The 20,148-nt window shown below is 60.2% G+C and overlaps 3 protein-coding genes across 7 annotated transcripts; 1 reads left to right on the plus strand and 2 right to left on the minus strand.

Moving 5' to 3' along the window:
- The first annotated feature begins 4,456 nt into the window (after nt 1–4,456).
- Nucleotides 4,457–9,818, plus strand: B4GALT3 (beta-1,4-galactosyltransferase 3). 2 transcript variants are annotated; one of them, XM_039839891.1, is made up of 9 exons: nt 4,491–4,603; nt 4,976–5,157; nt 5,324–5,458; nt 5,765–6,038; nt 6,578–6,813; nt 7,364–7,554; nt 7,685–7,807; nt 8,827–8,931; nt 9,060–9,818. In XM_039839891.1, exons 4-9 carry the CDS (start codon nt 5,780–5,782, stop codon nt 9,331–9,333), a joined length of 1,188 nt encoding a protein of 395 aa, XP_039695825.1. In that variant the 5' UTR covers nt 4,491–4,603; nt 4,976–5,157; nt 5,324–5,458; nt 5,765–5,779; the 3' UTR covers nt 9,334–9,818. The 2 variants fall into 2 exon arrangements, with proteins under 2 accessions (XP_039695824.1, XP_039695825.1); XM_039839890.1 differs by lacking the exon at nt 4,976–5,157 and having other exon boundaries at nt 4,457–4,603.
- A 93-nt stretch (nt 9,819–9,911) lies between these two features.
- Nucleotides 9,912–13,414, minus strand: PPOX (protoporphyrinogen oxidase). Of its 3 annotated transcripts, none has more exons than XM_039839887.1 (12): nt 13,056–13,414; nt 12,809–12,943; nt 12,571–12,719; nt 12,280–12,412; nt 11,873–12,017; nt 11,580–11,770; nt 11,082–11,142; nt 10,808–10,926; nt 10,623–10,733; nt 10,379–10,528; nt 10,206–10,248; nt 9,912–10,124 (listed from the first exon to the last, which is right to left on the minus strand). In XM_039839887.1, the coding sequence occupies exons 1-12, from the start codon at nt 13,140–13,142 to the stop codon at nt 9,982–9,984; spliced, it is 1,467 nt and encodes a 488-aa protein (XP_039695821.1). In that variant the 5' UTR covers nt 13,143–13,414; the 3' UTR covers nt 9,912–9,981. The 3 variants fall into 3 exon arrangements, with proteins under 3 accessions (XP_039695821.1, XP_039695822.1, XP_039695823.1); XM_039839888.1 differs by having other exon boundaries at nt 12,571–12,686; nt 13,056–13,413; XM_039839889.1 differs by lacking the exons at nt 12,571–12,719; nt 12,809–12,943 and having other exon boundaries at nt 13,056–13,410.
- Nucleotides 13,415–13,928: 514 nt separating this feature from the next.
- USP21 (ubiquitin specific peptidase 21) lies at nt 13,929–19,690 on the minus strand. Of its 2 annotated transcripts, XM_039839884.1 has the most exons (14): nt 19,504–19,626; nt 18,849–18,916; nt 18,088–18,708; nt 17,254–17,313; nt 17,005–17,125; nt 16,720–16,831; nt 16,379–16,534; nt 15,928–15,992; nt 15,632–15,735; nt 15,363–15,449; nt 15,015–15,093; nt 14,688–14,795; nt 14,477–14,591; nt 13,929–14,297 (listed from the first exon to the last, which is right to left on the minus strand). In XM_039839884.1, the coding sequence occupies exons 3-14, from the start codon at nt 18,685–18,687 to the stop codon at nt 14,207–14,209; spliced, it is 1,698 nt and encodes a 565-aa protein (XP_039695818.1). In that variant the 5' UTR covers nt 18,688–18,708; nt 18,849–18,916; nt 19,504–19,626; the 3' UTR covers nt 13,929–14,206. The 2 variants fall into 2 exon arrangements, with proteins under 2 accessions (XP_039695818.1, XP_039695819.1); XM_039839885.1 differs by lacking the exon at nt 18,849–18,916 and having other exon boundaries at nt 19,504–19,690.
- Nucleotides 19,691–20,148: the final 458 nt, after the last annotated feature.

Raw genomic sequence — 20,148 nt, forward strand, 5'->3', positions numbered from 1 at the left:
TGCCGGCCCCGGCCTTTCTTGCTGTCCCCCTACCACCAGGCTGGAGGAGGTAGAAACAGGAGAGTGTGTCAAGGTCAAAGTGATCTCCCACTGTCTCACCCGGTGCCAAAACGAGACCTCCGATGTCGTGTTCACAGAGCTCAACGCCGTGAGCTCACGGTACCACGAGCAGAGCTCTGCGCCTAGACGCAAGGGACCCACGCAACCGTCTATGACAGAAGGAGCCCACCACACTCGCGGCGAGGGGTTGCTTAAGGGGGGTGTACACAAGCCGTGTGATGAGGGCCGAATGAACAGTGCAGAGACTGTGAGCCCAGGCTCACGGGCTCCGGCTCCCAGGGTTCCTGAGGGTGAGTCTTGGGGGACCCGTGAGGGACAGGGAGGTGTGACAGCCTCCTGAGCTTTCTTTAGTGCTCGTAATTGACACTCCATAAACCGCTTTCATAGGCATTGTTTTATTTGTTTGTTTTTTTGTTTGTTTTACACATACAGCACCTGGTCTTCCTGGTCTTCCTAGGTGGTCTCACATCCAAGTACTGACCAGGCCCAACCCCGCTTAGCTTCCGTGATCAGACGAGATCGGGCACGTTCAGGGTGGCGTGGCCGCAGACTCCTAGGCATCATTTTAAAAGCCCCTTACTCACCGAGTAGGGTCCTGACTAGCATAAAGTTTTTCCCAGAAAAGGCCTGAGTTTAGAGGCCACCTCTGTGACTGGTGGAAGGAGAGAGAAACAAGATGGTCGAAGAGAAGTGCCGGTCACCCTCTGTCCCAGGCTAGGCCTGACCCCTTCCCGAGGCCGAGTGATCCCCCTGCCGTCCCTCCCCTGCTCAGGCTCTAGAATACCCGAGGTCCAGGGTCCGAGCATTCTCGTGGGGTGCGGGGGCTGCTCACCTCCTGCAGGGTCAAGGTTGGCTCTGCTGCCCTCTTCCTGCTTGTGGCCTTCTGGGTCCATGATGGGCGAGCAAACAGGAGGGGAGACAGGAAGAGCAGGGGGGCGGGGGGCACTCTGACCTTCCAGTACCTGGTTTTAGAGGAAAAGAGCAGACAGTGAAGAGCTCTAGGAAAAAGAGCGGGGGCCGCGGAGGCAACGAGCGTCCTGCCCCCCGAGAACTGCCAGCGGAGCATGGCAGCATCTCGCGAGGAGGGAGTGCTGCACGTGTTTGAGGCTGTAGCAGTCACCGAGTCGCGCCAGTTTCTTTAAGCCCTGCCTGGCCCTGGGTTCTCTGCTTCACGGTAAATGCAGAGGGAATCTGGGCATTTATTTGCTCATCTGGCTTTCTGCAGTGCCAAGGGATGGCTACACTTCCACTCCGCCTGGAGCCCATTTCTTAGTCCCTACATAGTATCGCAGTATTTGTTTTCGAAAATACCAGATTGACAGGAAGTGACAAAACCAGCATCTCACTGGTGAGGGCTTGTGGGAGAGGCAGGGGGGAGAAAGTGGAACCCAACATGCTAATACTTTATTGGCTAAGAGGATGGCTCTGAACCGATGGAGTACCTTCTCCATTTACTGTTGCTGGGGGGAGCCAAGGCCGCTGGGCAGCTGGGGGAGACCACCAGCGCGAAAAATGCTCAGAACTAGGCAGGGAGGGCACAGCGGAGCAACTGTACGGAATAACGTCCCCAGGCAGGACCTTCTGCGGGGACAGGCCCCGAGCACTTAGGTAGTCCTAGGAAGGAGAGGGAGGGCAGCAAGCAGAGGCAAGGCATCCCTCAGTCTGGCGCAACTGGGAACAGGCCCTACAGACCCAGGAAGACACAGGTACACAAACAGGGGCAGACAGTGACATCCAAGTGGCCAACCTCACAGACGTACGAGCATGTGCTCTTGATAATGTAGATGCAAATCAGCATTGAAAAGCTGGAAATATGAGAATTTTGGCCTGAAAATGGGTCTGAGGAAAAGATGTTCAATGACCTAATTTCCCAGTTGGAATTGCCTGTTTATCCCATTTATTTGTTCAGTAAATAAGCCAGTGGGTGACAAACTGGAACCAAATCACGCTCTCACAGCACCCAAGAAGATGCAGATTTTGGACTCAGACTGATTCTAAGGTTTGCTACTTACATGCAGTGATGTGACCTTAAGTTAATCGATCTCTGCAAGCTTCAGTTTCTTTCTCTGTACGATGGGTGGACTACCACCTGCCTCTGGAGAGGTGTCATGACATAAAGGCTTGGCCCTGTGTCTGCCTTCTGGTAAGTGTCGACACCTGCTGGTTCTCTTCTCTTCAATTCTCTTCCTTTGCCTGTCCCCTTCCTATTCCTGCATGAGGATGAGAAAATAATTATACCAATGAACTGTCTAAGTCAGATCTAAAATGGGTTATTTTGTAGACTTTGCTGCCAAAAGTTCTGGGTTACATTCAGGGGATGTTAAAAGGGAAGACATGGTCCCTATCCTCAGAGAGTTCACAGTCTGGTGGCTGAGACAGTCAAGTAAGATAAAAACTCCAGGCCTGTGTGACGGGTGCCACGATAGAGGAGGGACACCTCGCATATAATGGGGTCATGGGAGTCTTCCTGGAGGAGGCATCCGTCTCCCACTCCAAAGCAAGCAGGGACCCGGTGGAGAGCGGGGCGGCGGTGGAGGAAGGGTTTTTGCTTGCGGGCTCAGCTCCAGGGCTCTTCCCTGGAGGAGCAGAACCAAAGTGCTGTACAGAGAACGGACTTGCAGCTGCAGGGTAACACTGTAAGGAGCAGAGCAGGGCTCGAAGGGACAGTTTTGAGGAGAAGCTGCCATCCTGGTGGGAAACGCCGAGTGGGAGGGAAAGGGTTTTGAAGACATTTAAATGTGCATCACGATGTGCTCCTGCTCCACTTTCCTCTCCCCGTGCCCCTGATGTGTCCTTGAGGAACTAAACAGAGATTTGAATTATTTTAAATTAGATTACAAGGCTGGGTTTTTTCCTACTGTGTTGTGTGTCATGACTGGGCCTCTAAGGGCCCCAGGATTTATTCAGCCTATAGAAAGGCAGGATGTTGTGGTGGAAACCAGCACGCTAAAAGTTATTTTCAGAAATGTAGCAGTTGCAGGTGATGACGAAGTCCTGGGCGTGGCCAGGGTGAAATAGACTAGAGATGAGAGCTCTCAAACACAAGGAGCTTCCAAGAGATCGTGGGGGAGTTGTTAGAACATGGTGGACAGAAACCGCGGCAGAAGGCGAAAGCCAGCTTTACAGAACACCTCGGAGGTGCAGAGGCTCGCAGGCGGTTCCTCTGGGATGAGCACAGTTCATTATCTGTGTAAGTCCAGCTTTTCCACTTACGCCATGAGCCCCTTAAAAAAAAAAAAAAACAGGGCTTTCGCTTGGCTCTGACTTTGTGGTGAAAATTCGGATGTATTGAATATCTGCTGTCTGCTGGCACTTTTCTGTCGTTCTCACTAATTACTCAAAACCCCTTGAGACGGGGTTTATTTACAGATGAACTCCAGAGAGTGTATCGTTCAACATCACACAGCAACAGGTTTCAAAGCTGGCACTGCACTCGTCCAGTATTTTCTCATTTTGAGCCTCCTCAGGCACCTCAAACTCATTGACTCTAAAGTTTAAATTGTTACCTGTACCATTTGCCCCGTTTCGTTTTCGTGAAATGGTGCCGCCATCCGCCCAGAGATTCCTACAATGCAGACAGTAAGGGGTTATTTGAACCTGTATCAGATAGGACAGAATTTGCACGTCACGCAGTTACCTACACAGAGCTGTAAAATAGCTCCATGGAAACAAAATCTTAAACATCAGAAGTATGTGCTAAGACAGTTCCTTCAGATTTCCCATAAGCTGCGACTGCTCCCGGAAGCCTTTCTGCCGTCTCCACCGTGAATGCACAGCGGCTTCCGGGCTGTCAGTCATCACACTCACCATTTACGTCCCTCTCCCCGCCTCTGCCACCGCACAAGACCATGTGGTTCCCCAGGTGGAAACCGTGACTTAGTGTGAACATCTGCTTCTAAGGAAGACGATATGCTAAGGGGCAGTGGAAACCACAAAATAAACATACTGCATATTGACGGAGCGTCCATTTTACTCCGATATCCGGGCACCGTTTCCTGGTTTTATTAACAACTGTTTCTATTTCTAGGCTTGGGGGACACCGTGTGGATACAACAATGCGCCGAGCAGTCAGCATCTCTGTACCCTAGGCAAGAAACAATTTTGACACTAAGTGGCACCATGGGGCAGGGGCGCCTCTGACACAGAGTAACGCGCCCGACCTAGCCCGGAGGGACGGTAAAGTCTTCGGACGCGCCAGCAACTGTTCCACCGGCCTGGTCGAGGGAAGAAAGTCTTGTTTGAGCTGCCGCTTTTACAAGCCAGAGCAGTGGGAGATGGCATTCCGCCGGGGATCGGTCGGGTGCGATGGGTCCTCCGCCGGGGATCGGTCGGGTGCGATGGGTCCCCCGCCGGCTCCCACAGGGGTCGAGCCCCTTCCGCCTGCTTCGTAGCCTCCTCCGAGACTCGCCGAGGCCCCGCCCGCAACTCGAAGCCCCGCCCCCGTGGCGCGAGGCCCCGCCCACTCGCGCCCGCTTCCAAGATGGCGGCAGCGGTACCTGCCCGGCTATCAGGGTGGCGGTGAGGACGGGAAACAGACGACCAGGTGTGGTGGGCTGAGGCCCGGGGAGAGGTCCGGCGACCGGGAGCATGAGCAGCTCGGGGCACAGGCTGCAGAGCAGCTCGGGCAGGGAGCGGGGCCCGGGTGCAAGCGGGGACCGAGGCCGGACGGTTCACAGCAAGGGAGGGCGCGCGCACGAGGAGGCTGGGTGGGATGGGGGTGCGCGGGAAGCCTCGGGTTGTGCCCCCTGCAGAGCGCCGACCACACCCCTTCAGGTGAGCGAGCCCAGGTACCCTGGCAGGTCCTGCCCGGCCTTCCCTGGCTGTGCTTACTTTAGCGGCGGGCTGGGGGAGGCAGAAGAGGTAGTGACGCCGCCCCAGCCCGCTCCCCGCCGCGCCTCGGGGTGTTTGCTCGCAGCTCCCAGGTGGTCACGCTCCCGGCACCCGCGGAGCTAGCTCCCAGACTCGTGAGGAATGGGAAGGAACCGTCTCCTCAGCCCTGGGTTCCCCTGAGACCACTCCGCAGTGCTGCCGTGACTGCCTCACCCCCCGGCGAAAGTAGTATTTCCCTTCGCCGCCCTGTCCCCACTCCCGAAACAGGTTGATCCTGTTGGTGTGGGGGATGGGTGAGTATGGAGTTAACCTGACACGCCGGCGTTGCCTGTGGGACAGCCAGGGACCTAGCCTCCCCCACTCCTCCCCTTTCTTTTCCCAACCACTTTCCCTCCGCGGGTGGCTTGGTCATCCTTGCCCACTTTTGTTCCAGCTGGTCCCAGGAGTGCTGGTTGGAGCCTTTGTCTGGCCTCTGTGACATTTCCAACTTTGGATGATGCGTCACATCTCTGCTCCCCCGGGACCCCTTGGAGCCCCCATGATCTGGAAGAAGGCAGATTGAGCCTAGGTGAGTCTCTCTCCCTCTTTGAATTGGAAGGGAGGTTCTCCAGAGGCTCCTCTGAACTGGGGGTGGGGACTGAGAGGAGATGGTGGCAGTGGGTTGGGGAGGAGTGGAGGACACCGAAACTTGGGCTGGAAGTGACAGGTGGTAGGGCTGCTAGTGGTTACATCCTGCGTGACTGTGCACCTGTGTGCTTCCTTCTGTGACTTCGTTCTTTGCCTGTTTTTTCTCTTTACCTTGGCACCCCCTCATCCCCATGGTGAGCTCCCTTCCTGCCTGCCCCCCAGCACTCTCCTCTCTCTCTCCCCCCAGGCCTCAAACCCCAGGATGTTGCGGAGGCTGCTGGAGCGGCCCTGCACGCTGGCCCTGCTGGTGGGCTCCCAGCTGGCTGTCATGATGTACCTGTCTCTGGGGGGCTTTCGAAGCCTCAGTGCCCTATTTGGCCGAGAGCAGGGGCCTACGTTCGACTATTCTCATCCCCATGATGTCTACAGTAACCTCAGTCACCTGCCTGGGGTGCCCGTTGCACCAGGTGACCCTCCAGCTCAAGGCCTGCCCTTCTGTCCAGAACGGTCTCCTTTCTTAGGTGAGTGCAGAAAGAAGGAGGCACCGAGGCAAGGCAAGGGGGCGGGGCGGGGTGGGGCGGGGCCTTAGAGCAGGAGGCCACGTGACTGGAAGGGTGACTGGAAGGCGGGCTGAGTTGAGTGTTCTCTGCATCTGGAGGTTCGGTCGGCCTCGGGCTGAGCCACAGCTTCCTATTGCCTGCCCGTTCGTGGGTGTCTTCCTGCCTGGGCTACTTTGCTTCCCTTGTGGACAAGCCCTGATTAGTTAGGTGGCGGGAAGTCCTTCTGTCCTCGCCATCCCCTACTGCAGCTTCCAGCCCAGGGAGGCAGGAGAAAGGGATGGAGCGTGAGATAGGAAGGTGGGCTGGGCAGGAAGCCTGCACCTTCCAGACTTTGCAAAGCCATCCCAGTGATGGGGACTCAAGGACTGTGAGTTTCTGAGCGAGCCATTGGGGGTTGCTGAGCCCCCAGCCAGGATGACCAGGGCCAGATGTGTCCTTGGCCCCTGGTCCTGTTTTCTTCCGTGACCCTCTGATCCCTAACTTGTCATTCCGTCTGGCAGTGGGTCCCGTGTCCGTGTCCTTTAGTCCAGTGCCGTCACTGGCAGAGATCGTGGAGAGGAATCCCCGGGTGGAAGCAGGGGGCCGCTACCGCCCTGCAGGGTGTGAGCCCCGCTCCCGCACAGCCATCATTGTGCCCCACCGTGCCCGGGAGCAGCACCTGCGCCTGCTGCTCTACCACCTGCACCCCTTCCTGCAGCGCCAGCAGCTTGCTTACGGCATCTACGTCATCCACCAGGTACCCCACCCCCGACTTTCCTGTGCGTAAACCTCGAGGGAATGCCACCATACTCACATGTGGACGGGTTCCCGGAATGACTGTGCGGGGACCGGACTGTGACTCTGGTGCCGCTGCTGGCCCCGCACTTCTCATCCCATTTGGGGGGAGCCAGTGTCCTACTCGCCTCTGTGCTTTTTCCTTTGTTGAATTTGGAGTCGTGAAAATGTTGAATTGGACAGATTTGCATTAAAATTCTAATTCTGCCATTTATTCCGTGTATGACGGGGAGCCAGGTACTTGACCCCCTAAAATGAGGCAGAGTAACGACTAGCACACGCCTGTATCACACGGCTGTTGGTTGTCAGGATGCAATGTGAAACAAACGTGTACACGTGCGGCACATCCCGTCACTCAGAAACAGTTCGTTGAGTGAAGGATGGCGGGACAGTTTGCCTCTCTCTGCATTCCCTTTGCCCCCGTCCCACTCTGATCCCCCTTTATTCCCTTCGACACTTCAGCACCCCCTTCCCCACGCTGCCCACGTAATCTGGTCCTCCTTACCTTTCAGGCCGGCCACGGAACGTTCAACAGGGCAAAGCTGCTGAATGTTGGGGTGCGCGAGGCCCTGCGTGACGAAGAGTGGGACTGCCTGTTCCTGCACGACGTGGACCTCTTGCCGGAGAATGACCACAACCTGTATGTGTGCGACCCCCGGGGGCCCCGGCACGTTGCTGTCGCCATGAACAAGTTTGGATACAGGTAGAAGGCACGAGAGGGCATGGGAAGCAGGGAGACCACCACCCAGCAGAAAGAGGCGAGCCAAGGGATTGTGGGTAGGGATTGTGGGTCCCAGGAGACGTGTGGGACCCAAGGGTCTTTTTCTCCCTAGCCTCCCGTACCCCCAGTACTTTGGAGGGGTCTCGGCGCTCACTCCCGACCAGTACCTGAAGATGAATGGCTTCCCCAATGAATACTGGGGCTGGGGCGGTGAGGATGACGACATTGCCGCCAGGTCAGACTGCTTGCCGCTGCCTTCCTTCTTCCCGCTCACTTGGTCCCCTGTCCGCTAGGGCCCCCCTGGCCATAGCCGCTCCCATCTGCCACCCTCTAGTCTGCTCGATCAACAGGCTGGAGCGTTATGGGATGCCGGAGCTGGCGCGGGGCCTGGACTCGATTTAGTCCTGCCTTCTACTAGGGTCGCCTCCAGACCGCTCGCTCAGGGGCTGGGGCAGGAGGCGCCCACACGGCCCAGAGTCACTTTTTATCAAAGCTTACGCCATTGGAATGATGCCAGCTCATTTTAGCACGTGAAGCGTTTTGACCTTCAGCCTCGGCTGACCCAATGTCATAGCTATGGCGTGAATATCTGGGCTTGATATACCAGGTCCGCTGCCTGCCCTCCCCCTTGTGTCCTCTGGGATGGCAGCTCTGAATTCTTGTCCTCTGTGCAAAGCACCAAGCAATTTCTAATCGCATTCTTCCAGGACCTTCCCAGGCCATCTTCACTTCCTGCTTGTGTGTGTTAGCAATGTGGTTTCTTTCTTTGCAGGTCCTAATTAGCTGGTTCCGCCCTTTTCTAACACTGGGGTGGGGCGGGGGTGCAGGGGTGCAGGGTGGAGTCGAGGCGCTCACCACTCTCCTAGATGAGAACTGCTGAGTTCGCGTTTGCAGCTCCCTTCCTGTCACTTAGACCTCAGGGCTGCTCCTGGGAGTCCCTTAGGGAGCCAAGGTGGAAGGTGCGAAGCTACTTCCGCCAATTTCCGAAGGGCCCGAGGTACCTGGCACGGGGCCCTGAGGGTCTGGAGGCGTCAGCTTTTACTTCTCTTCAGCCATTTCCTCCTTTCGGGGTGACCTTCCCCTTCTCGTACTTGTCACAAACTAGAAATAGTTGGCTTTCTTGCCTAACTGGGGACGGTTCTTTGTGTACGGAGTCGTGCGGTCCCTCCCTTGCTGGCCTTAGCTCTGCTGGTGCACCCGCCAGCAGCTTTCCTCCAGCCTCGATCCTCCAAGGTGCCGTCACTTCTCCCACAGGGTCCGCCTGGCTGGCATGAAGATCTCCCGCCCCCCCACATCTGTGGGGCACTACAAGATGGTGAAGCACCGGGCAGACAAGGGCAACGAGGAGAACCCGCACAGGTGGGAGGCGAGGGTAGCTCGGGGGCGTCACTGGGCCCTCAGCGCTCTGCCTTCCGGCCCAGAAAACCCTAAAGCTCCCAGGTCCCTTTCCGGGTCTTAGTCTCTAACCTCTAACCACTAACTGTCAGATTTGACCTCCTCGTCCGGACCCAGAATTCCTGGACTCAAGATGGGATGAACTCACTGACATACCGACTGCTGGCCCGAGAACGGCGCCCTCTCTATACCAATGTCACGGCGGACATCGGGACTGACCCTCGGGGTCCCCGGACTCCCTCTGGTCCCCGTTACCCTCCTGGTTCCTCCCAGGCCTTCCGTCAAGAGATGCTGCAGCGCCGGCCCCCAGCCAGGCCTGGCCCTCTGCCCACTGCCAACCACACAGCCCCCCACGGGTCACACTGACACCTCCTCCTTTCCCCCTTAATCATGAAGCTGAACCAGAGGGGCTGTGTCCTCTCCCCACCCCCGCTGCCCCCAGCTGTGGGGAGCTCACAGGAGCTGGGCTGGGGGCAGTGGCTTCCTCATGCTGGACCGGAGCCAGGCTCCTCTCGACCCAGGGGTCCCTCTTTGTAGGGTCACCTGCCAGGGCTTACGACTGTGAATCCTTCATGTCATGATTTTATGTGATGACTCCTGGGAGTCCCTTGCCCCTGGGGTGGGAGCAGGGCTGGACCCCAAGTCCCTTCCTCTTCCATGGAGAGAAGAGCAATCTGGCTCCTCCCAGGACCCCTGTGAATATTTATTCTATTTATGGATACCAGGAAGTGTGTTGGTGAAGTGAGCCTCTCCCTAGGTACTTCCTGCCAGTTCTGAGGTGGCCCCCTCTTCTGGACCTGGCTCTGGGGGCTGGGATTTTGATATGTTTTCTAATAAAGGACTTTGTCTCATCTCTGTTCCTGCTCTCCGCACCCCAGGCACCCTTTGCCTGTCTCCGTACCTCCCACTCCCGCCCAGAGCTGACAGAGTGGTCCAGACCAGGCCAACCTCCAGCAACTTTTATTGTCATGGGTGAGAGACTCCCCACCAGCAGGCAGGTGCTGGGAGTGGGGATCAGCTATGGGGTGCTGAGCCCAGGACCTGGGCTGCTGCCTGGCGTCCACTCTCTATACAGTCATTGACAGCGACCCCCCAATAGGAAGCTCCGGCCAGAGTCAGGGGCAGTCTGTGAGCAGCCAGGAACTGGGTGGCTGACTCTGGAAAGATGGGAAAAGGAACGTTAGAGTTGGTGGCAGATTTCCTTGGCCCTCGTCAGTCCAGCTGCTTTCCCAACTTACCCAGTTTTTTCCAGTGGCCTAGTGTATACTGGGGGATGCAGTTCTGGGGAGAGATGAGGAGATAAAGGGAAAATTTTATTATTGATATCCCAGGCCTTGGTGGACAATAAAAATACCAGTCCCTGCCTTCAAGGCCTTTGGTGGGGAGCTGAAGGGCATTTGTCACAGCTCACCCTGTGTAGATGAACCAAGCAATGACTTGGTGGCCCCTTCAGTCCTAATTGTGTGGCAGCTGCTTCCTGTGCCTGGCGTTGGAGCAGGTCCCGGGATAGGCCGGAGCCTCCGGGTTCGAGCGTCTGTAACCAGGAACCTCCCAGCATCACCTGGGGGAGCATGTGGCACTGAGCAGCATGGCCCTCAACACCGGGCCACAGGGGACCTCTCTGGAACCCCCACTGGGCCAAGCTGCCTCCTCACAGTCACTCTGAGGCTAGGGGCGCTGCCGTCCTGCTCAGGGAAAGCAACTGAGTCGTAGACGATCCCCAGGACACCTGGGTCTTCCGAGGACGGCACCAAGTGTCCAAACCCCTGGACAAAAGGAAGGGATGGGTTCAGCCGGGAGGCGTGAACTTGAGCCCGCATCTCCCCTTCCGCGGTGTCACCTGGACAGGCAGACGAGCTCCGTGGTACTGCAGATTCACCACAGCCACAGACACGGCTCGGATGGTTCTCAGGACTTCGGCCAGTGGTGAGGCCTCGGCAGGCAGCAGCGCGCCGAGCGCTGGGGGAGCAGGCAGAGGCAGGCTAGTCACCAGCCCTTCCCGACACTAGCCTCCTGCAGGGGACCAGCTCAGGGGCAGGGGACGGTCCTGCTGGTCCAGTGCCTCCAGCATGCCTCGCCCTGGCTGGGGAAGGTGGGGGTGGCGAGCCCATTACCTGAAGCTGGAATAGCACTGACGACATGGTCGGCCTCCAGGCTGCAGTCCGCTAGAGACACCTGAGAGATGGAGACACAGGAGACAGACAGAATGGGGATTCTGCTTCAGGTTCCCGAGCACCTAAGTGGCAGGAGAGACTGGGTGCTGTCCAGGGTAGAGAGTGACTGTAGTTAGCCCAAAATCACCCCTCCTACTCTAGGAAGTGGGCCAGACAGGCCAGTGTCCGCTCTGGAACGTTTACTGCAGCTGGGTTGTTCCTCCCCCGGCCTCTCAGCCACTTGTAAGTACTACCTCGGTCTACAGACTTGGATCAAATGAGTCCTGGAGCAAGGTCTACAAATGGGGCCTAAGACCCAGGGCAGCCCATATTTACATAGCTTCTAGGCCAGTGCTGCCCTCACCTGCCCCCAGTCCCGCCAGCCCTGGCATGTTACAGCATTTAGGCAAAGATGGAAACTGGAACCCACGCTTATTCCATGCCAGGGGGCTCTCTTACCTTCCAGTGCCCTCCTGCCTGGAGGCTGAGCCCACAGACTGGCTGGCCTCTGAGAACACTGACCCCCCTACGAGTCAGGTGGCTGTGAAGTGCCTGAGGCAACCTCTCCAGTCCTCCACGGAGTGACCACTGGCTCCAGCGCTCAGCTCTGGCCTGGCGAATGATGGCTGAGTCGGGCTGTGGGCTCCGCCCTGCATAGCAGGAAGCAGAGAAGAATGAAAGGAGCCCCTGCCTCCAGCCCCTCAGCGGGCACGTCCTCCACATCCGCGCCTTTGTGCCAGTGCTGCCCTCACCTGCCCCCAGCAGCAGCCCCAGTAACACGGAGCCATGGCTTTGCTCCGCCTGGAAGAGACTGGGGAAGCAAGACCGGATGCTGAGCTCCCGGCTGTCGCCTGCAAATACTCCACGGCAGAGGCTGTCCATGGCGAGAGACGCCACCTGGGGGGTGAGAATGGCACTGAGAGGCCAAGGAACAAGCTGCCCCAGCCCTGCTCAGGAGCGAGGGCAGAGGGGAGCATCTGGGCTGGGGAGCAGTCTCACTGTCACAGAAGCACCCCCAACCCCGAGTTTTGGGGACTACTGGGTATGAAGAGGAAGAGGCCATTCCCAAATACACAGAAGAGCCCCAGGTGCCAGGGTGGAGGAGGGGCCCTGCAGCTGGTCTAGGAGGGAAGGACTGGGGGCCCCCGGGCAGTGTCACCTCAGGTCCAAGGCGGCGCTCAGCAAAACTGTGCACAGTCTCGTCAGGATCTTTGCCCCGGGGTGCAGTCAGCTCCTTCAGCCCAGCCCAAAACAGAGGTTTGGAGAAGGGAGGCATAGGGCGGAGTAGCCCCCTGCACGGAGGAGGGAACAGTGAGGAGGGGCCCATGCCACTCGTTCGGCCCCTTTCCCTAGGGGAAGGCTGGCAGACTGGAAACGGGGCGGGGGGCGGGGGTGGGGTGGGGTGAGGCTGGGGCAAAGAGGGCTGCGCGGTGCGGGGTGGTGGCTGGACCTGAAGCCGGAGGGCAGCGCGTGCAGGGCGCCGCCCACGTACAGAAACCGGTTCCGGGCCGCAGGGTGGTCCCCCCGGACGGGCAGCACTTCGGAGTCCAGGCCGAGCTCAGACACCTGCTCCCCACACGTCCTCGGACAGAGGAGAAGCTAAGAGCGAACCGACCACCAAACACGCTTCCTCCCCCACCGCTGTCCCCTAGGGACGCCGCCCAGCCTCGCCGTCCACAGCCGCTCACCAGCAGCAGGGTCCGAGCGCCCAGCGCTCCTGCTGGCCGAATTCCTCGAGGTCCAAGTTCAAAGACAGCGCCGTCTGGGCCGCGCAAGGAGCGGATCCAGCCTCCCAGATGCTCGCTGCCCTCCACCAGGACCACCTGCGGGCCAGGGGTACACGCGGCGGCGCGGCCTCAGCCCGGGGGAAGGGTTTGGGGCGGCCTTCTGCTGGAACCGGAGGAGGCTGTAGAGGAAGCTCCTGCTGCCACTCACCTTGGGGGGACAGGGGGCCCGGCTCAGGTAGTAACTGGCGGCCAAGCCGCTGATGCCTCCGCCCAGCACGACCACGGTCCGGCCCATTGGGGCCTGGGGGAGAGCGGCGACGCGGACAGGCTGGCCAGGGGATCCCTCTCTCCGGAAGCTCCGCGGGATGCGCGCTCCAGCCCCGGCCGCTGACTGCTTTCGGGGCACCCGGGGCGCAGGGCCCACCCAGGAGGGGGCCGAGAGAAAGCGAGGGAGGAGCCGGTGCTGGCTGATAAGGGCCGCACCCGTGCTATCAGCATGCGACCCGCTAACGAGAGTCCGGGCGCCCTTACCCCCGGTCCCCGCCCCCAGCCCTCCCGGTCCCTCCGACTCGCCGTCCAGCGGCTCGCGCAGGCGCTGCGTTTCCTGCTTCCGGATTGGCGGGCCCTGGGGGCCCGGGCGACACCAATGAAAACTGCGGAGTGGCCGCGCCGGCGGCTCCGGGCCGGCCGCGGTGCGCGGGCCTGTCCGGCACGGCGCTCCCCCGGCCCGGGGCGGCGACACCGCCCTGCGCTGCTCCAGGCCCCGCGAGCCCCGGGCGGGGCGTAGGGGAAGGGCCTGGGGACCCGGGGCGGGTCCGTCGGGAGGCGGCTCCACAAACAGCTCCTTGGTGTTAGCAACAGCCTAGGCCTGCGGGAACGAGGGCCGCCCGGCAACGCACCCATGTTTGTCAACAGGGGTCCTGGGCTGCCTGCCCTCGGCCCAGACTTCCCCGCAGCTTCCCGCGTCCGCCTCCGCGTCCTCCCAGTGCGGACCTCCGGTGCTCGGACAAACGCCGGCATCGACGCGCCCGGGAGGACTCCGCTTCGGCCCACCCCCTAAGCACAAACACAAATAAGGGCATCGCTTTTTCTTAATAAATTTATTCACAAAAAATGAGATTGTAGAGGGTGGGGGGCTGTACACGGGCAGGACCTGGGGAGCTTTGTACAGGGCTGGGAGACGAGGGGACCTCCTGGTGGAAGGGCATTTTTTGATAAAAAAAATAATGGGAGCTACAACCACACCCTCCCCCCTCCCCGATTAAAAAGACACAAAAATAGACGTCTCTGAGGTAAATGGGGAGTCTGGGGCTTAAGGGTGTTGAGAGGGTGTCACAGGCGCCAGGGCATAAAGGGATGTCACAGGCACCGGGGCGGCTCCTGCATCAGCTGGTAGAACAGCACGTAGCCCTCACTGGATGCCACCTGGTTTTCACTGACGGGGGAGACACTAGGAGGGAGGGAGGGGGAGGGGGTCAGTGGTAACCACCCCCAAATACCCCTCCAGCCTCACAGCACGCAGGAAGCAGCGGGAGCGCCCACCTCTCCCTTCAGCAGGCACTCTGTCCCCCTGGGGCTTCATGTTGGGGACAGGGGCAGGGCAGGGGTTGGACAGGAGGCCTTTCTCACCGAGAGTCATTGTAGACGTGCCACCCAGTCTGGCACCGGCACAAGGCTGTGTAGTGGCCACAGTGGACGCTGCCCGAGTGGTTGCAAAGGGCATACAGCTGATACACGGGGCTTCCTGCCGAGTCAGGGGCCGTGGAATTGTCACAGCGGTGCCCACCCCGACTCTCCCTCCCCTTCGCAGCCTCCTCAGGACCTTCCCCACCAGTCTCACCAGCTTTGTCACTGGCAAAGTCCCCTAGGCTCAGTCGCTGCAGCGGGAAGTCGACACCTACTGAGCTTTTCTTGATGGAACCTCGGGAGGCGGAAAATCGATTAAGATCTAAGCCCGGGTTAAGGAGCATTTGGAAGAGGCAGGGGGCCTCTGAGGGGTACTGAGGTCTCTGATGCCGTCCACTCACTCCCATCCCCGAATGCGCCCTCAAGGTGGAGTGGTGGGCTTTTCCTAAGGAACATTCAGTTCCCAAATGTCCACCTCTGCAAACGTGGGGAGTGAGGAGAAAAATGGGTGGAAGAAGTAAGAATTTGAAGATTAGGATACGAAGCACGAGGATTCGGGGGAATCTCTGTACTGTCAACTTTTTGGTACTTCGTGTTTTCTGCCGACATCGGTCACACACCTGAATAAATGTCAAATGTCAGGTTACTGTGCCCCTCACCTCGACTGGCTTTTCCAACACCCTGACTCGCAAATGTACCATGCTTCCCATTACTTCCGCATCCTCTGGGCCACTCCTCTGTGTCCTAGGAGACTAGGACACACCTGAGACCCCAACACAAACCCAGACAGAGAAATACTCCCCACACGAAAGCATCATGCAACCCCCTGTGCCCATATGGAGCCAACCAGGACCCCCGCCCTTACTGTACCCCTGTGAACCCCACATACTGGGGCATTCTCCAGCTCCAGCTCTTCTTCCTTGGTGAAAAGGCTGAAACAGTCCCGCAGAGACACCTTGCCCCCAGCAAACCCTTTCTGGAGGGAAGCGGAGTGCAGGGTCAGTGCATTCTGCGTTTCTCCTCCCAGCTCTCCTCGACCGGCTCAAGCTTCCGTTCTGTTCCTGAGACGCATGGGGTGCCCCCCCACGCCGGGGCTGGGTGGTGATGGGTCACAAACCCACATGTCCCGTCCACCCCTGGAACCCTCTGGAATCCCACCTTGGGGATGGGCAGGGACAGGTCACAAAAAACCTCGAAGGTCGTGGAGCGATACCCACAGGCCTGGCACTTGAGACAACTTTTCAGCTGGCCCACAAACAGGTCTAGGCAGAAGCAAAGAGGCGGGGAAAAGGTCCCTGTGGGATCTGAGACTTCGCACCCGTTTGCCTGACCCCCTCCTCCGCCGCCGACACGCCTAACGAACCCCTCACCTCTTCCACGTGGGCATCGCCCAGTCTTGCGCCCACACCCCGTGAGAGTACCCCGGCTTCCCCGTTGCCGTGCCCGTTCCATACCCACAATCTTGCTGTCTTCTCGCTCCAGGTACCGCTTCCACATTAGGTTGGCGCGGTCATCGTCACTACCAGAGATCAAGGGACACGGGGAGCACCCATGAGACAGCAGGAACACCGCGCACCCCCACCGCCACGGGCGGGACCACAGAGCCCTGACCCACCTAGACCCCAGCTGCTTCTCTGTACTCAGCGAAGAGTCAAAGGAGTAACATTTCCGAGGACTCTCGGGAAATCCGAGGTGAGAGGAAGAAAAAGGGACACAGACGAGGGCGGAGCATGCCGTCACCACCGCTCCCAGCCCCAGGAACCCTCATAAATGAGCAGCCCCGCGCCCCTTGGGGACACCGCTGCTGCTCTCCTCCACTCTGCACTGCCTCCCAGGCCAGTTTCTAGGCTAAGCGTTTCCCTGGACCCTACATCCCCAACCCTGTGCTGCCTCTGGGGGGCCTACCTTAACTCCGGTTCGGCGGGCCGCGCCCCTGCCCGGCGGGGCGGGGAGGGCGCCGGGCTGCCGGCCAGGAGAGGCGCGGCCCTGCGGCCTCGGCGGTTGACCTCCAGGTGCAGCCGCTCCATGAGGAGCTTCAGGAACTCCTGGGCGTCCTGCTGGCTGGAGCCAGAGAGCGGCAGCTGGCCTCACCTAGCTCGCAGGTACCACCCGCCCAGACAGCGGCCCCTGCTCCCGGTGTGCAGCATGTCAGGGCTCACAAACTTGCTGCCAGGGCCCCTGCGAGACCCCCCGCCCCCACCGCAGGCACGGCCAGAGAAAAGTCCAACGCCCTCCAGCTCCCCCACCTGTATCCAGAGAAGGAGGGGACGTATTTCTGGAAGACAGCTCGGAACCGAGTGGGATTCACAGCTTCGCAGGAGTCAGGGTGCCACAGGGCACCGATCACGTCCGCGAAGGCTATCGGGGTGGGAGTGGGGAAGGGAAACCAAGGTTAACCACAGAAGAGGCACGGGAGAGGGGGCTCGAAGGGTGGGAACACCGCGGAAAGTCAGCAACGGGGAAAAGACAGACGACCACCAGATCCGAAGGCTGGGGAAAGGAGGACCTGGGGGGGGGGGTTGTCGCCCCACCTTCAGTCAGCTCTTGGGCTCGGCCCCCTCCAGGCACCTCTTGCCGGAAGTCCCTTCGCAGACAGAAGTCCCGAAGAGGCCGAGTGCTGCTCAAACACTGTAGCACGGCGTTCAGGAAGCACTGGGGAGCACCAGAGACGGCGCCATTATCTCCCCAGACCAGGGGCCGGTAAGCCCCAGGTGTTCCCCAAGTCAGCCAGTCCCCCGCCCAGCGCCACCTCACACTCCTGCTGGAAGGGGGGCTCTCACCGTGTTCCCCAGGTTTCGGAGGCCCACGTGACCAGAGCCCAGGAGCAGCGTGTGGTGAGCCTGGAAGCCAGAGCACAGTCAGCAGGTCCCCGTGTACCCACCTGGCACCTTCACCTTTCCGCAGCATGCTGCCCGTCGCCTCCCTCCCCCATTCTTCACCCCCAAACTCTCTCCTTTTCCCCTCACTGGGTATTGGGGTCTCCCTACCTCACTGGCCATGAGCAGTAAGCCCATCACAGCTGAGTGGACCACAGATTCAGCCATGGCTGTCCCACTTGGTCCCCACTTACACCTCTGCCCAGCCAGCCGACGCTGCAGCTCCTGGGGCAGCTCCCCCAGCACTGGCATGGTTGCCCAGCTGCTCCCCACCCCACCTTGCTGCCTCCAAGGCCCCCTCCCGCCCCCGTGGCCCCTTCCTGCACCCTCTCCCGATGGCTCTGAATGCAATCAGCCTAGCTCACTTGGCTGGGGAAATGGGCAACCACACTAGCTCGGATGCTGTGAGCCCGCCCCTCCTCAGCTCCAGAGATTAATCAGGCCTATGCAGTGTCCTGGGAGACAAGGTGCAGCAAGGGAAAGTAAGGGCCTGGGGACCCAAAGGAGAGTTCCCAACGGCTGGGTTGATTGCCTGGGGGCTGAAGCAGCACACCATGCTGAGGAGCCACAGATACCCCGAAAGGGTACTTCGTAAAGGACAGGAAAGTCTAAACGCTGCAGTAGGGGGCTGAGAAAGGGACGTGGGAGAGCGGGGAAGGGAAGCTGCACGATGGCAAGAAAGCTCGACACACGGAGGAACAGCGGAATGGGAGGTCACGTGTGCTGGCAGGTCCTCACCATCTTGTCATCGGAGTAGAAAGGCTCCGAGGGCCGGGCGGATATCACGTGGAAGGTGCCATGGGAAGTAGGGGGCTCTGTCCGTATGCTGAGCAAGGTGGGGGGCCCAGGAAAGCCCCCGAGGCGGCGGAGAGAGGCGCTGCGCCTCAAAGCAGGCGGCTCAGGCCGGAGCGCCAAGCGGCTCAGGGCAGCTCCTAGCTCTCCAGCACTGCGGTGCCCTCCCAAGGCAATCCCCGTTGGACGCAAGTCCCCACTGCTCACAGACTTGGAACGGGCTAGGTTGGTCCTGGACGGGAGAGGCAGGGCCACAGTGGGGGGTGGTGAGCCAGGCAGGGGAACGCCATGATCTGCCCGAAGGGGGCCTCTGGGACGTGGGCCTGAGGTCCGTCCCCGTCCCAGGTCCAGTTTCTTGAGCCGTTCCTCAGGTGCACCTGGCCGGGGAGGCAGAGGTCGCAGCATGGGGTTCAGCCCAGGAGCTGGGGTTCGGCTCTCCTTGCTGCGGGCCCGGGGGGCAAACGGTAGTTTGGATCCCACTCGGGGCTGGACACTAACGGGTGGCTCTCGGGTCCGGCCCAGGCGGTGCTCAGAGGCCTGGGGCATTGTGGACACCACAGGCTGGCCCTGGAGGAGAAGAGCCGGTCAGCAGAGTATGGAGGGAAGTGGGACCCTAAGCTACACGGCACTGAGGGCAAGAACCACGTGTATCAGTCACTGTGTCCCAGGACCTAGCGTCCCACGGGAAGTAAATACTTAGTACTCACTGAGTAAAGGAATGAATGGGTGACTGACAGCAGCCCACTGCTTTGACTCTGTGTTCCTCCCCACCTCCCTGCAGGATACGGCTTTACTGAAAAGCCAGTGACGACCCCTAGCTCAGGTGTCTTCACAACCTAAGCGCTCATGACAAGGGGCCTCATACCTGGCTGGTCAAGCGGGATGTGCCCTGGGTCACTTCGGACCTCTGGTCAAATAGGGGAGTGGATGCAAGGACAACAGCCCCAAAGACAGCATTCCACCCTCAACCCCTGGCCCTCCCCGCTGTAAATGAAGCCACCTGAACGGGTGTCTGGGGAATCAATCCCTCCCCCACCCCCGAGCTACAACGCGGTGTAGGGCGCGGGGACAGGGGCGGAGACGGAGGACGCGCAAGTCCCCGGCCCTTAATCTCTGCGCTGCTCCCACCACAGCAGGGTTTCGGCGGGTCCGCCCCCCTCGAGGGCAGAAAGGCCGAGCCCGCTGATTGGCTACGGAGCCCGGCGCTGTGTTCCCCGCGGCCCACGGACGCGGTCCCTCCAGCCCGGTTCTCCCAGGCCTGCGGGGCCCTCCGCGCCCCTGCCCGTGTGGGAGGCGTCCTCCCGGGTCCGGGGCTGTCTTCCCCCGCCACCCGCACCCCCGCCACTGCGCCGCGGCCCGTACCTGTCCCCCGGCGAGGCGGCGGGGGAGGCCAGCCGGAGCCAGGCCCCGGCTCAGGGCCACCCCCCACGGCCCCCGTGAAGCACCCCCGCGGGCCCGGCTGCAGCTCGGGCTGCGGCTGTCGCCCAGGTCGCTCCCGCCGCCGGGGCCGCCGCCATCTTTGTTGGTCCCACGGGCCACGGGCCGCCGGCTTCACTGTGTCCCACGGCGCCTGCGCACCCACATTCGGGGCGGGGAGGGGGGCCCGCCGACCTCCTCGGCGCCTGCGTGAGCCCGCCCCCTTGGCTCCGCGGTCGACACCATGGAAACGCAGCCAACTTGAGGACCGCCGCTTCCCAGCCCTGCCTAGAATTGTCTTTAAACCACTGCTGCAAACCACGTCCCTTAAGTACGGGGTCCCGTCACCTCAGCCTGTGGCCCATAGGGATGTGGATCTGACAAGTAGTGTGGCCCCGGGCTTGCGCAGACCCTTCCCAGGGAGCGCAGGGCGTGGGTCCAGCACCGCACTAGGGACCGGAAGTTCCCCGCAGGGCATAAAGGCTGGCCCTGCAACACCGCCCCTCAAGCACTTTGCTGGCCAAAGCAGGAGGCTCCCCGGTAAAGGACAAAGGAAGGTCTCAGCAGCAGGGACAGAGGTCAAGATTTTTT

Source organism: Pteropus medius, unplaced genomic scaffold, assembly GCF_902729225.1.
Source record: "Pteropus medius unplaced genomic scaffold, Ma_sr-lr_union100, whole genome shotgun sequence".
NCBI classification, from domain to species: Eukaryota; Metazoa; Chordata; class Mammalia; order Chiroptera; family Pteropodidae; genus Pteropus; species Pteropus medius.